General features: G+C 37.3%; 1 protein-coding gene across 6 annotated transcripts in view; it reads right to left on the bottom strand.

The window, feature by feature from the left end:
* Positions 1-14738, bottom strand: part of GIN1 (gypsy retrotransposon integrase 1) — a 92105-nt gene that overhangs the window by 52213 nt on the left and 25154 nt on the right. For 2 of the 6 annotated variants that reach the window (XM_025866850.2, XM_025866853.2), the window contains one exon: positions 11792-13659. The exons of 3 other annotated variants lie outside the window; for them this stretch is intronic. In XM_025866850.2, the coding sequence (XP_025722635.2) occupies positions 13385-13659 (275 nt within the window). In that variant the 3' untranslated portion in view covers positions 11792-13384. Of the gene's footprint in view, positions 1-5943; positions 6460-9740; positions 10058-11791; positions 13660-14738 lie in introns of those variants that run through there. One more of the 6 variants, XR_012376967.1, reaches the window with a different exon arrangement.

Here is a 14738-nt window from a genome sequence, read left to right on the forward strand (position 1 = left end):
GCTCTGGAGAAAGATGAGGAAGAGGTAGGCATGGATTCTGTGGAAGAATACCAGAGTGTGGCTGGCAGCATGGCTGGTTTCAAGTTGTTTACAATTAAATTTCCTGCATTAAATGATTAAAATCATAACTCTATGAATACTAAAAACCACTGAATTTTCACTTTAAGTGAGTGAATTTTATGGTATGTTAATTTTACACACACACACACACACACACACACACACAATTATATTCAAGCCTGGTAAACCACAGCCATCCTCAAAGCCTGAAAACTCCCAGTCACAGCTGGGCCATGTAGAAATGGCTTCTTGTCTTCCAAAACAGAGTCATAGCTCCTTCAAATAATGAATCATTCCTACCCCCACCAGGGGCCTCACTAATGAATTCCCTAGCTTCACACTGGTGAAAATGCCCTTCAGATGTCCTGCTTAGGCCAGCTCTCTACCCTGCCCCAAGGTGTCCTGCAACACTGCCTTCCTTGCTTAGGTACAGGCCCACAGATATGGGAACATCTTTGTTGTGTGTGGAAGTCTGTGTCCCACAGCAGAATTTCTCTGCCTGGTGCTGTCCCTGTCCTCTTGCTGTGCCCCCCCCCAGCCCCCAATCTCACCATCAGATAGATCCACTGCCTACTTTGGATTCCTCAGCTCAGGGAGCCTCAGTCTGTGACATTCAAAACCTAAAAGACAGAAGGCCTCCCAGAGGGGAGAGATGTGAAGCTAGCTATGGAAAGAACTGAACAGATGTGGGAAGAGAACAGAAAACATTCAGCTTTCTACTCCTTCACTACCTTCAGTGCCCATTCTGTCTTCCCTGCTTACACGTGACCAGTCTTTCATTACAGTTGGAATAAAACTCTTTACTGCTGGAGCCAAACACAGATTCTTCTCTGAGTGAACTAAAATGTCATATTGCTTCAGCAAAGCCCTGTATCCCAATGACCCTGGCAATTTAGGTATGTTAGTAAAATTATATACTATGCTAAGACTTTGAACTGACCAGAATTCAAAAGATTAAGAATTAAAGGCTAATAACTTCAAGTTTGTGAGGTAGGACAGGACATATTCCTAAGAATTTCTCATTCTCATTCTGGAAAAAAAAAAGTTCTCTAATTTTCAAACTGAAAGCTCAGGTAAAAATAGGAAAGTGATATTCTATATAAATTACACTGGATTGTAAATTCCTTAGCAAAGACAAAGTGCTATGTGATTGCAAAATAATACGTTCCTGCAGAGACTAATGTTCTGTCTCATTGAGTTGCTACTGGCCAATGAGAATGAGATCTTGGGGGGCCCCTGGGTGGCTCAGTTGGTTAAGCGACTGCCTTCGGCTCAGGTCATGATCCTGGAGTCCCGGGATCGTGTCCCGCATCGGGCTCCCTGCTCAGCAGGGAGTCTGCTTCTCCCTCTGACCCTCCCCTGTCTCATGCTCTCTCTATCTCATTCTCTCTCTCAAATAAATAAATAAAATCTTTAAAAAAAAAAAGAGAGAATGAGATCTTGAGAACTTGCATGCTTTATCTGTAGCTCCTTTATTGTAGCTATATCCATCAAAAGGCAGAAAGGGGCCAAATGCTCAGCTACCATCATTCATAAAGCTAGGAACCTTGCTTGAGCATCTGTTTGATTGGCCAGGTAATATAAATAATGCCACAGAGTATGTAGAATCAGTCACCAGATGCTTTGGATGGCTACCTCAGCAATGACTAACAAGAAATGTGGCAGGTAAATGGCAAGTACAGATCTCTGTAGCAAAGAGAACGTCTTGGCCTCTCCAAAGGGACACGTATGAATTAAAGTTGTATTCTGGAGAATTCTGAACTGTGCATAAATGAATGCTGAATTCTATTCCCTGAACTCCAGACTCATATCCAAATATCTACCCAACAGATTTACTTGAACGTATAACAAGCATTTTGAACTCAACATGTTTCAACTGAACATCTTTTTTCTTCCCCAAACCTGTTCTTCCTAGTCTTCCTCATCTCAGTAGCTTCCAGTCCTGTAAGTCTAAAAAGTTTAGAGTCCCCATAGATTCCCTTCTTCCTCTAAACAGCTATTTCCAGTGTCAGCAAATCCCATTTACCTTCAAAATATAACCAATACTAACCATTTCTCACTACCTCTACTGCTATCAGTGCCATCATCATCTCTCCCCTGAATTACTACAACAACCTCATAACCAGTATTCCAATGTGCTTTCTTTGCCCATTCCCATTCCATCTTCCAGAGTGATTATCTAAAAAAATAATAAGTCAGATAATGTCACTTTTCTCAAACACTTTCAGAGAACTCCCATATTAAACTAAAAACAGGGGCACTTGGGTGGCTCAGTCGGTTAAGCCTCTGCCTTCGGCTCAGGTCATGATCCCAGGATCCTGGGATGGAGCCTTGCATTGGGCTCCCTGCTCTGTGGGAAGCCTGCTTCTCCCTCTCCCACTCCTCCTGCTGATGTTTCCTCTCTTGCCGTGTCTCTCACTGTCAAATAAATAAAATCTTTAAAAATAAAAAAAAATAAAAACTAAAAACAGAGTTCATACAATGGCCTACATGGGCGGAAAGAATTTATTCTACCCCCTACTCTCTGTGATCTCCTGCTATACTCCCCTTTACTCTGTTCTAGGTCTCCTGGGCCCCTTCTTATTCCTCAAAACACCAGACACAGAACCACTGCAGCATCTTTGCACTTGCTATTTCTTTTCTCTGGAATGTTCTTCCCCCAGGTATACATATGGCTCCTTTTCTCATTTCATTCAAAACTTTGCCCATGTGTCACCTTCTTCTATGTTGATTTTTCTGCTCCCTAATGTGTTTCTGACTTAATCCATGCCTTTTTTTTTATGTAGCTGTAACTAACTTACTCATTTTCACTGCCATTTAGTATTCTATTGTATGAATATGTCACAATTTATTTATCCATTCTATTGATGGATATCTATGGTGTTTCCAATGTTTTGCTATTACAAAAAAAAATAAATCCTCTTATAAATACTCTTGAACATAGCTCTTGGCACAGAATTGCTGGATTATAGACTTGTGCATCTTCAGCTTCACTACATAATGCTAAATTGTTTTTCCAAAATAGTTGTTTCAATTGATACACTCACCAATTATGTATAACTGTATTATCTGCTCTATATCCTTGCTGATGTTTTTAATTATTCCCAATATGGTAGGTTTTAAATCATCTTTAATAATGGTTTTGACCTGCATTTTTTATGGCTATTAATGAGACTGAGCATCTTTAGGATGTTGATCGACTGTATCAGGATTCCAAAAGGGAACAAATGACAAGTTAGGATAATCAAAGGAACTAAGTACAAAGATGTGCATGGAGTGTAGGAGAACCCAGTCTGTCCACAATAGAGTTATTTCCACTCCTAGACCCAAAAGGACAAGAGGAGGAAAAGGTTACTAAAAACATAGAATAGCTTTACAAAGCAGGAACCTTTGGTTAAAAGAAACAGCTAGAGTGAGGAAGTGATCAAGGAGAAAAAATATCTCAACTTCATTCTCCTCCCTCCTTCTGATCTTCTGTCAGGAGTCCCTATTGGCTAAATCCAACTGGAAGTCAAAGGGAATGGGAACTCTGCTGTTGCCAGGATCCTGGACAGAGCACGGGGTGAAGAATGTGAAGTTGGTATGTAGGGGCAAACAAAAGATATTTGCAGGGGCTACTCATGTTCACTTTTCTCTCCTATGAAGTACCTGTTCAAGACTTTTGCCCATTTTTATATTAGGTTGTCTTTTTCATATTGATTTATATTAATTCTTTATATGGACAATGATTTCTATTGCAAATACTAGTTTTCTTTGTAATCCTTATGAGTTTTCTTTTTTCTTGCCCTAATATACTGGCTAGAGCACCTAATACAATACAATACAATACAATACAATACAATACAATACAATACAATACAATACAATACCTGTCTTGTTCATGATCTTAAAGAGAATAATTTCAATGTTTTCTTCATTAAGTATAAAGCTTACTATGGGCTTTTTTTCTTAATAACATATATTGTATCAGGATAAGGAAATGTTCTTTTGAGTTTGCCAAGAGTTTCTTGTTGCTGTCGTTTAAATTTCAAATAGGTGTTAATATTCAGCAAATATTTTTTCTGCATATACTAGATCCAGGGTCTAAAACTAGTGTCCCCAAAGTTCAAATCCTGCCCATATTTTTTTTTAATATAAAGCTTTATTGGAAAACAGCCACACACACTTGTTTAGTACATATGGCTGTTTTCACACTACAATGGCAAAAATGTGTAGTTCTATGGCCTGCAAAGCTAAAAATATTTACTATCTATTTAGCCTTTTGCAGAAGTTTGCCAACTAGAGATTATACAACTTTCCTTTTTACCTCTGATCATATTGTTTAGCAGGTTATTCTCAAAGTGAACACCCCAAATCCATTCCTTGTCCTTTACTGCTCTATTCCCTACAAGGCTTATTTTTACTGCTTGTATCCCCAAGCTCCCTTGCCACTGGCTTTTCACAGAGGCTGACAAATGAGAGGCAATAGCAGGAGATGGGAGAGTGGTAGCCCTCATTGGTGACAGTACTGACTTGTTATGGTTCTGACAGAAGATGCATTCTTCTATGGCTACAAATACTGATGGTTAAACCCTCTTCCATAATTCCATCTCTCACTAAGCATTTCCTCTCCTTGCCCTTTCATTCCTAGAGGTTCCTGGCTATTATTGGTCACCAAAGGGATGTCCATTAATCCTTCTTTAAACTGTTCCTTAAATTTCCTTCAGTTATAACTATTTTTTGTTTCATCTCTTTCTTGCCATGCCTCTTAGAAATGCAGCCATTAATTATACAAATTGCTTTTCCAACACTAAATCAACCAGATTTTTGGGATCTACCCAATTGGTCATAATGCATATTGTTATATGTCACTGTATTCAGTTTTTAATTCTTTTAGGTCTTTGTATTTATTTTTATTTTTTAAATTTTATTTTAATTCAATTAACTAACATATAGTGTATTATTAATTTCAGAGGTACAGTTCAGTGATTCATCAGTTGCTGTATTTGTGAGAGAATAACCTGTTATTTTCCTTTCTCATTCTGTCCTTTTCAGATTTTATTATGATTATGCCACCCTCATGCCAAGATTTAAGGAGTATTCTTTCTGTTTCTAGACTGAATAATTTGTGTAAGATGTAATATTGTGTGTTCTTTAAATTTTGTTATGTTTGGTAAAATCATCTGGCTTATTATTTCTTTTTGAATCACTTATTTTTAAGATTTTATTATTCGTGAGAGACAGAGAGAGAGAGAGAGAGAGAGGCAGAGGGAGAAGCAGGATCCCCTCTGAGCAGGGAGCCCAATGCGGGACCCAATCCCAGGACCCTGGGATCATGACCTGAGCTGAAGGCAGACGCTTAACCATCTGAGCCATCCAGGCGCCCTTGAATCACTTTTGCCAGTTAAATTTTTTCGAATTTATCCATTTTAAGGTTTCAAGTTTATTGAAACAAAGTTGTAATATCCTCTATATTTTAAATATATGCCTCATACCAGGTTCTGACCCTTTTTACCTCACAGTATTGTTTATTTATAAATTCCCTAATTTATTTTTTCTTAGTAGAATTGCTAAATCTTGCCTCAGTTCATGTCATTATATGTTCATTTTCTATTCCATTAATTTCTATTATCCTCATGATTTCAATCGTTCTATTTTCTTTAGGCTTATTCACTTGTTCTTTTTTATATCACATTAAATTAGATGCTTAACTCATTACTTTATAACCCTTATTTTTTTTCCAATATAAGCACATAAGTCATAAATTTTCCTCTAAGGACAATTTGAGCTGCATCCCACAAATTTTTTAAAACAGCTTTAATGAGATGTAATTCACATAGCATATAATTTACCGAGTTAAAGTGAATACTTTAATTATTTTTGGTATATCACTAACTTTACAGTAAATTATGGTAAAATATATATAATATAGAAGTTGCCATTTTAACCATTTGAAGTCTACCATTCAGTGACATTAATTACATTCACAATGCTGTGCAACCATCACCACTATTTCCAACGTTTCGTCACTTCAAATAGAAACTTTGTAATCAATAACCATTAACTCTCCTTTCCCCCTCCCCTAGGCCCTGTTAACTACTAATCTACTGTCTCTATAAATTTGCCTATTCTTAAATTTCATTAAGTGAAATCATACAATATTTGTCCTTTTTGTTTGGCTTCTTTCATTTAGAATAATGCCTTCAACGGTCGATGAAGTAGCATTATTCAGAACTCCATTCCTTTTGATAGCTAAATAATATTCCATCATATGTATATACTGCATTTTGTTTATCCATTCACTGGTTGATGGACACTTGGGTTGTTTCCACCTTTTGGCCATTGTGAATAATGCTGCAATAAACACTGGTGTACAAATATCTCTTCCAGTCCCAGCTTTCAGTTCCTTTGGTTATATACCTAGGAGTGAAATTATTGGGTCATATGGTAATTCGTCTAGCTTTTTGAAGAACAGCCAAACTGTTTTCCCCACGACTGCATCATTTTACCTTCCTATCAGCAATGTACAAGGGTTCCAATTTGTCTACATTCTAATCAATACTTGCTATTTTCCATTAAAAAATATTCCAGTCATTCTAGATGTGATGTGGTATCTCATTGTGGTTTTGATTTGCTTTTCCCTAATTACTAATGATGTTGAGCATCTTTTCCTGTGCTTTCTGGCCATTTGTATATCTTTGGAGAAATGCATAATCGAGTCCTCTGCACATTTTTTTTTTAAAGATTTTATTTATTTGACAGAGAGAGAATGCACAGCAGGGGGAGTGGCAGGCGGAGGGAGAGGAAGAAGCAGGTTCCCTGCAGAGCAGGGGAGCCCGATGTGGGACTCGATCCCAGGACCCTGGGATCATGACCTGAGCCAAAGGCAGACGCTTAACCCACTGTGTCACCCAGGTGCCCCCCTCTGCACATTTTTAAATTGTCATTTTGTATGTTGAATTATAAGAGTTTTTATTTTTTTTAATTTTTTTGAATTATGAGTTTTTAATATATTTATATATTTTCTGGATTTTATGGGTTTTTAGTATGTGTGCTGCTGAAGCAAGCACAGGATTTTATGGGTTTTTAACATTACATAAAAAGAAGCCATTACCTCTTCAAACCATAACATATTACCTCAGGTAATATTAGTGATTATTAAACATAATTTGTGATGAGTATGGCTTAACAGAGGTCTGATTTTAGGTCCTATTCTGAAAGCCTAGGCAGATTTGCCACTGATTTACTTCTAGCTATGACCAAGTCACATAAACCACCACTACAATCATTGTTTATTTACCACATAAAATTGAAAAATGTATATGTATATATTTGTAAGGATGAAATTCTAAATAAAAAGAGCAAAACCTAGAACAAAATACTGCTCAGAAGCTCAGAGACTATAGATTTTGTATTATGATGCAATAGAAAAACGTGGTATTAGAGAAAGAGAACCATTCCATTTAATATTTTTCTCTCCATCACTATATGAAAATGGTACAGGGGAAGGATTAAAGTCAGATGCCCTTTCCTTTAGTTTCTCCTCCATTCTCCACTTCAATTCCTGAGACATTTCAGAACTAACAGAGGCTTCACTGAGATATAGGGGAGAGGAATGAAGTTGTCATTGGCTATCTGGTCTCCTCCAGCTACCCACCCAGCCAAGGAATTGGCTTTCCTGTGTGTTCCTCACAAGGACCTTCAAAGTTTGAACAATGAGGTGGTCAGAAATTGGAAGTCCCCTGGTCCCAGTGCCACTTAACTTCTAAACAAGTTGTGGGTGAGTACACAAAGGAAGTAGCATTAATGGGCATAAGGAAGAAAGGGGGTGAGGAGAACACTGAGGGACTGATTAGAGGAAGCAAAAGAGTCATTTGGCCTGGGCCTCAAGCTCAGGGCAAGCTACCAGTTTAGGTACTTTTTAATTTCATGGCACTGAATTGATCTTTGCCTGCTTAACATTAATTGTTAACACTGCACAAGGCTAGCATTTCCCACTAATAATAAAAGCACTTGTAGAAAACAAAAGTTTGAAATAAGTTTGCTTTTGGGGCACCTGGGTGGCTCAGATGGTTAAGCGTCTGCCTTCGGCTCAGGTCATGATCCCAGGGTCCTGGGATCGAGTCCCGCATCAGGCTCCCTGCTCCTTGGGAGCCTGCTTCTCCCTCTGCTTCTCTCTCTCTCTCTCCTCCTCTGTCTCTCATGAATAAATAAATAAAATCTTTAAAAAAAAAATTAAAAAAAAAAAAGAAAAAAAATGAAATAAGTTTGCTTTTTAAATGCTTATTTTTTCTTTTAATTACTGATTATACTGGTTAGAAACTCCCACTGGAAGTGGCACAGTCCTTTTTAGATGTGTGAACAAAACACTGTTACAACTTTCTATACAGTCAAAAATAAGCAGAATACTTACTTTTTTTTTAAGGCTTAACATAGGGATCCCAACAAGATGTCTGTGCAGAAGGCTACCAATGAGATTTTAAGATTGGATGTAAGTAAAGAAATGTATTCATTAAGAACTATGGGTACTGGGCGCCTGGGTGGCTCAGTTGGTTGAGCGACTACCTTCGGCTCAGGTCATGATCCTGGAGTCCCGGGATCGAGTCCCGCATCGGGCTCCCTGCTCGGCGGGGAGTCTGCTTCTCCCTCTGACCCTCTTCCTTCTCGTGCTTTCTATCTCTCGTTCTCTCTCTCTCTCAAATAAATAAAATCTTTAAAAAAAAATTAAAAAAAAAAAAGAACTATGGGTACTACTTTACTTTCCTATTGGAATGTAAGCTCTAGGAGGGTAGGGATTTTTGTTTCTCATTAATATAACCTCAGTGCCAGAACAGTACTTGGAGTAGAGCAGGCATTTAATACATATCTTTTTTGAGTGCATGAATGAATCCCATAGCTAAATAATATTAAGTTTTCTTTTATATATCTTAGCGAGTTGCTTTTTTTTTTAGACAGTCACATAAGAAAATTTTACACTGGAAAAGTTAATCATATTTAAAAATAACTTTTCAAGCCAAGATATTATTCTCATTTAAAATATATTTCTCTTTTGGGGTGCCTGGGTGGCTCAGTTGGTTAAGCGTCTGCCTTTGGCTCAGGTCATGATCCCAGGGTCCTGGGATCGAGCCCCGCATCAGACTCTGTGCTCAGCGGGGAGCCTGCCTCTCCCTCTCCCTCTGCCTGCCTGTCTTCCTACTTGTGATCTGTCAAATAAATAAATAAAATCTTTAAAATATATATATATATGCATATATATATATTTCTCTTTTATTGTAGCTCAGCATCTCCATTTTTTTTAAAGATTTTATTTATTTATTTGACAGAGAGAGAGAGAGCAGCAGAGGTAGAGGGAGAAGCAGACTCCCCGCTGAGCAGGGAACCCCATGTGGGACTCGATCCCGGGACCATGACCTGAGCCTAAGGCAGACGCTTAACCGACTGAGCCACCCAGGCGCCCTCAGCATCTCCATTTTCTACTATATGTTTTTATGTGTTCATAAAAGTATACCACAAGGTAGCATACAAAACCTCATAAAGACATTTCTGGAATTCTGTAAAAATTTTACTATATACTTATAGAAAACCTCCCTGAAATCCAGGCAAGAGGATTTGCTTGAGGGCTAGGCTCTGTCCCCCTCTAGCATATGTCCCTCCCTACAGGGCAAGAAGACCACAGAGCCCAGGGACATGCCCCTTCTCACCTGGAGAACCTCTTCCAAGGCCTTCCTGGTCCGTCCTAGGAGGGCAGATGAAGCTGGCGAGCACGTTCCAAAGGTCTGGACTGCTCAGGCAATGCATCTGCAGGAGCTGGGATAGGCTGTCCTTGGGACAAGGAGGGCTCTCGGAGTCCATCTCTCCCTGCTTTGCCACTCATTAGTGCAGGGCTTGAGGAGTCCAAGAATTCTGGGGACCTTAAGAAGGCATCTTTGTCAAGGTAGGAGCAGCTTGTTAGTGCCATTTATAACTTCTGATTATTTACACATATGGGATGTGGACCTCCATTTTCACTGACAGGGCCCTGCAAACATTAGAGACAAGACTGTGTATGTATGTAATTTGTTGATTTTTTTGTGGTGTGTATTTGCTTACTTACAATCTGTACTTGGAATCTCTACATTAGAATCCCGAGATTTCAGTAACAAAATCAGCAGCTTATTTGAATAGCTTGTATTGGCTATCAGGAAGTAAAAATGATTCATCAAAATGGCCTACGATAGAATTTGTAAACAAAGGTAAGTACAGCAGCTATTATAGTTATCTACCACTATTTCGGTTTTTCTCCTTCCAGGAATATAGGACTGTACTTACCTATCCTTTGGTGCTAGGTGTGGCTATGTGGCTAGCATTTTTTTTGAGCTCTGGTTTCTACTCTTTTTATAATAATTTTATTGAGGTGTAATTCTCATATCATAAAATTCACCCTTTTATAGTGTACAGTTCAGAGGATTTTAGTATTTTCAGTTATGCAACTAACATCACTAACTTTAATACTTTTGTACCATTGCCACAGAAAGAAACCTGTACCTGTTAGCAGATTATGACTAGGTTTGACCACTGTAATTTGAGTAGGAAGGTTTGTACATAATGTGACAGCAAGTCTTTTCATAGCTAGTGCTGGGTTCACCACGTTCTCCCCTTGCCATGGTGGCTGGTGTATTACAAGGTGAGGCTCTATCAGCCTGCATCTTGGAGGATACAAATGGAACCAAGCCCTTAATGAACCAAGAATATGGCTAAGAAATAAAGTTTCATTGTGTTTAGTCACTAAGATTTGGGGGTGGTCCCTAGACACGGCATAGCATAGCACACCATGATCCATACACACAGGATAAAGATCTGTTTGATCAGAAACTATTTGAGGCAGGGTTTTTTAAAAGTGCTTAGAAATTGTAATTATAAAAGACTCATTACTAATCACCTTCTTATAATGAAAAAGAGGCTGATTTTGAATGAGATGATTATTGAAGGAAAGTCACTTCATTTAAGCTAAGAAAAGGACACTTCACCAATTATATTTACCATTGAGGGTCCAATATGACTCCATCATGAACTTTGGTCTGCTGATGGGAACATGACAGATATCACCATTTGGGACACTATGCTTTCTTAAGGTTTCTTTCTGGAATCCTACCTGGAATTTACTTGGGTCTATGGTATAAAATAAAGCCCCAGATTGGTATTTTTTTCCTCCAATCATTTATCCTTCAGCCTATATTAAACACAATTTAGTCTTTCTTCTTAAATGAGTAATTGCAATATCTCAGGTTTCCATTTTCAGTATCCTATCACTGTTCAGTATGGTTGATACATAAAATGTGAGATATTCTGTAGATCTTAAGGTATGCTCTATTCATTAATAATGCTACCAGCATAGTTTAGGTTTCCATTACTCGTCATCACTATAAAATTGTTATCAACCAATCCCCATTCTTTTCTTTTCCTCTAATCTATTAGCTGCCAGATTAAACTTCCTAAAATGTAGTTCTGATAATGACACTTCCCTATACAAAAACTTTCAATTGAGGCTCCTGGCTGGCTCAGTTGGTGGAGCATGCGACTCTCTTCATTTGGGGTATTGAGTTCAAGCCCCATGTTGGGTGTAGAGCTTACATTAAAAAAAAAAAAAAAGTAGTAAAAAACAAAACCGAAAACCAAACAAAAACCTTCAAAAACCCTCAGAAAATAAAAAATAATTTAGCTAGGTATTGTATTACTTTGCTAGGGCTGTCATAACAAAGTACCACAAACTGGGTTGCTTATAAAAAAGGTTATTTATTGCCTCACAGTTCTGGGAGCTACAAATCTGAGATGAAGATGTTGACAAGGGATGATTCCTTCTGAAGGCTGTAGGAAGAATCCGTTCTATGCCTCTTCCTTAGTTCCAGGTGGTTTGATGGTAATCTTTGGCATTCCTTGGCTTGTAGAAGAATAACCCCAATCCCTGCCTTCCTCTTCACATGGTATTGTCCTTGAGTCTATGTCCAAATTTCTTCCTTTTATAAGGACATCAGTCATATTAGATTAGGACCCCATTCTACTCCAATATAACCTCATCTTAACTAATGTTTACATCTGTAATAACCTTACTTGCAAATGAAGTTACATTATGAAGTACTAGTTTAGGACTTCAACACAGGAATCTGGAGGTGCACAATTCAATTCATAACAGTATTCAAAGTCCTCCACAAGGTTTCCTGCTTCCCTTTTCAGCTTTATTTTCCCATACCTTACTACTTCACCTTACACCTGAGGCACTGCAGACAACAAAAAGCTTTCTGTGAATCACTACAGTATTTTTCTGTTTCTGTTCATTTTTCTTCCTCTAATTCTTTTGTACTCTCTCATCACATCCTGTGCATCTTCAAGGTCAAACTCAAATGATCCTTTTAAGCATAAATCTAAGTTTCCTATTTAGAAGTAACGTCTCTTTTTTTTGACTCCCTAGGTATATTATTTGTATTTCTCTAATGGAATTTAGCGTGTAATTTGTAACTTGTTATACATGGCTTATATGGTCTATAATCCTTACCAGACTGTAAGCCCCTTATGAAGATAAGACACACATCTAACTCATCCTTTAACTTTCCCACAGTATCAAAGTGCTTTATAACAAATATTTGTTGAATAAAGTTATAAATATCATAGAGCTTATAGTTTAAAATCTCTGATAGTACTTATTTTATCATTAGTATTTACTCGACTACAGAAAAAAAATTTTATTAATAGGTACTTTTGACTTTAATATATGTTATGGAAATGCACAAATGTTTTCAAACCAATATATAGATTCAGATACGAATTCTGAGCCTAGAAGGTGAAATTATCAATGTCCTATAAGAGCCCATTAAACAACTCTAAATTCTTTCCTACAATAGTATTTTTAAAAGTTCCAATGACACAAACAAGTTTCACTTAATTCATTGTTATAGTTGAATAAATATTTATTAATCCCATTCTAGGCAGTTCAAACTTATTTTTTAAAGGGGAGAAATATTCCCCCCCCAAATTAAACTGAAAACATGGTACCAATACCAGAGAAAGATCTGATAGTCTTGAGCTGGAATTTAGTTTCCTTCCTAAGAAGCAATCATGCTTTGCCTAGTCTATTTTCATAAGAAAAAGTGAATTCCATATATTATATGCTTCCTTTGCCTTTACATATATGTACTGACGTTCAAACATGACACAAGTTTAGATAAATTAATAGTTATAAAATAAACCTTCAGGATTTAGTCATTCAGAGCGTGTTAAGACACTTCTATACAACTTTTTTTTAAATGGAAAAGATAAAGATTCAAGGAGTTACACTTTCTAACCAAGCACTTTACATGAATTTTGGTATTTACTAACTTAAGTACTCAAGGACTTGGTTTGAAGAGTCCAACAGACTGAAAGTCTGCTTTTCAAGAGTACTATGATCTTCTATCAATGGAGAGATTTTGGCATTTCTAAATTCTAATAGTTCACGATCTTTGCTTGATGTTAGTAATTCATTATCGACTACGCCAATAGCTGCATCTTCTACCAGAATATTTGCTTGGTATGCTCCAACTGGAATTTCAGGCAATCCAATGTAGTCATGATCTGCCACTACTGAACCTTGTAAGAGATAAAGACTGTCTGAAAGAAGAAACATCGTAAGTTCACCTTTTAGAATTACAATTAAACATCATTTTAAAATTAAACAATGTTAAATGAGGACAAAATCCCAAGTAACAAAAACTAACTCTAAGATTAACTTCTGATGGGTTCTCTTATCTACTAAATAAATATACATGTCAAAGGATGAATAAAATGATATATACATTTGACAGTTCATATATATATAGAGTTCAGGAAAGACCAAAGATTTTAAAAGAGCCAACTCTGGGGCGCCTGGGTAGCTCAGCTGGTTAAGCGGCTGCCTTCAGCTCGGGTCATGATCTCAGGGTCCTGGGATCGAGCCCCGCATCAGGCTCCCTGCTCTGCCTCAGCGGGAGGCCTGCTTCTCCCTCTCCCACTCACCCCGCTGGTGTTCCCTCTCACTGTCTCTCTGTCAAATAAATAAAATCTTTAAAAATAAATAAATAAAAGAGCCAACTTTTCCTGTTCCCTTGATCTGTCTTTGGCAGGTATGTGTGAGGGGGTAAGAAGCAGCTGAAGATTATGGTAAAGATTAAAAGCAAAGTTATAAACCTCTATTTTTGATGACAGGTTTAAAATACTTTTGCAAGGCACTCCTGAGTCAATTAATGGGATATTGAAAGATATTTAACAAATTAAATCCTTATTGTAACTTTAATCTTCATAGAATCCATATTAGGACAATGTCACGTTGTTTGTAATTAGGACAATACTGAGTTGTTTATAATATGAAATTATAAACTAAAATAAAGATGAAGTTACTAGCATCGGGCTTATATGTAAGTAGGCAATTTAAAATGCTTAGCTTATTTAAGACAATTTAATACCAAAATGCTCATGAACTTTTAAGGTGGAGCTAAATTCATACTGAAATACCGAAAAAGAATTTCCCTTGTCAGCATTTTATTCTATTTTGAGCAAATTTATCATCACTATCAGGAAAAAAAAATGCTTAATATGAATGTTAAACAGATGGCAAAGCAGTAGCATCTTTATAAAAAAAGGTTAATGTATATAAAAGGATTCCTCCCTACGTGATACTTTAATTCATTACAACAAGGAACTCTTCCACCATA

This window comes from Callorhinus ursinus, unplaced genomic scaffold (genome assembly GCF_003265705.2).
Source record: "Callorhinus ursinus isolate GAN/ISIS: 27379988/994484 unplaced genomic scaffold, GSC_fseal_2.0 scaffold3, whole genome shotgun sequence".
NCBI classification, from domain to species: domain Eukaryota; kingdom Metazoa; phylum Chordata; class Mammalia; order Carnivora; family Otariidae; genus Callorhinus; species Callorhinus ursinus.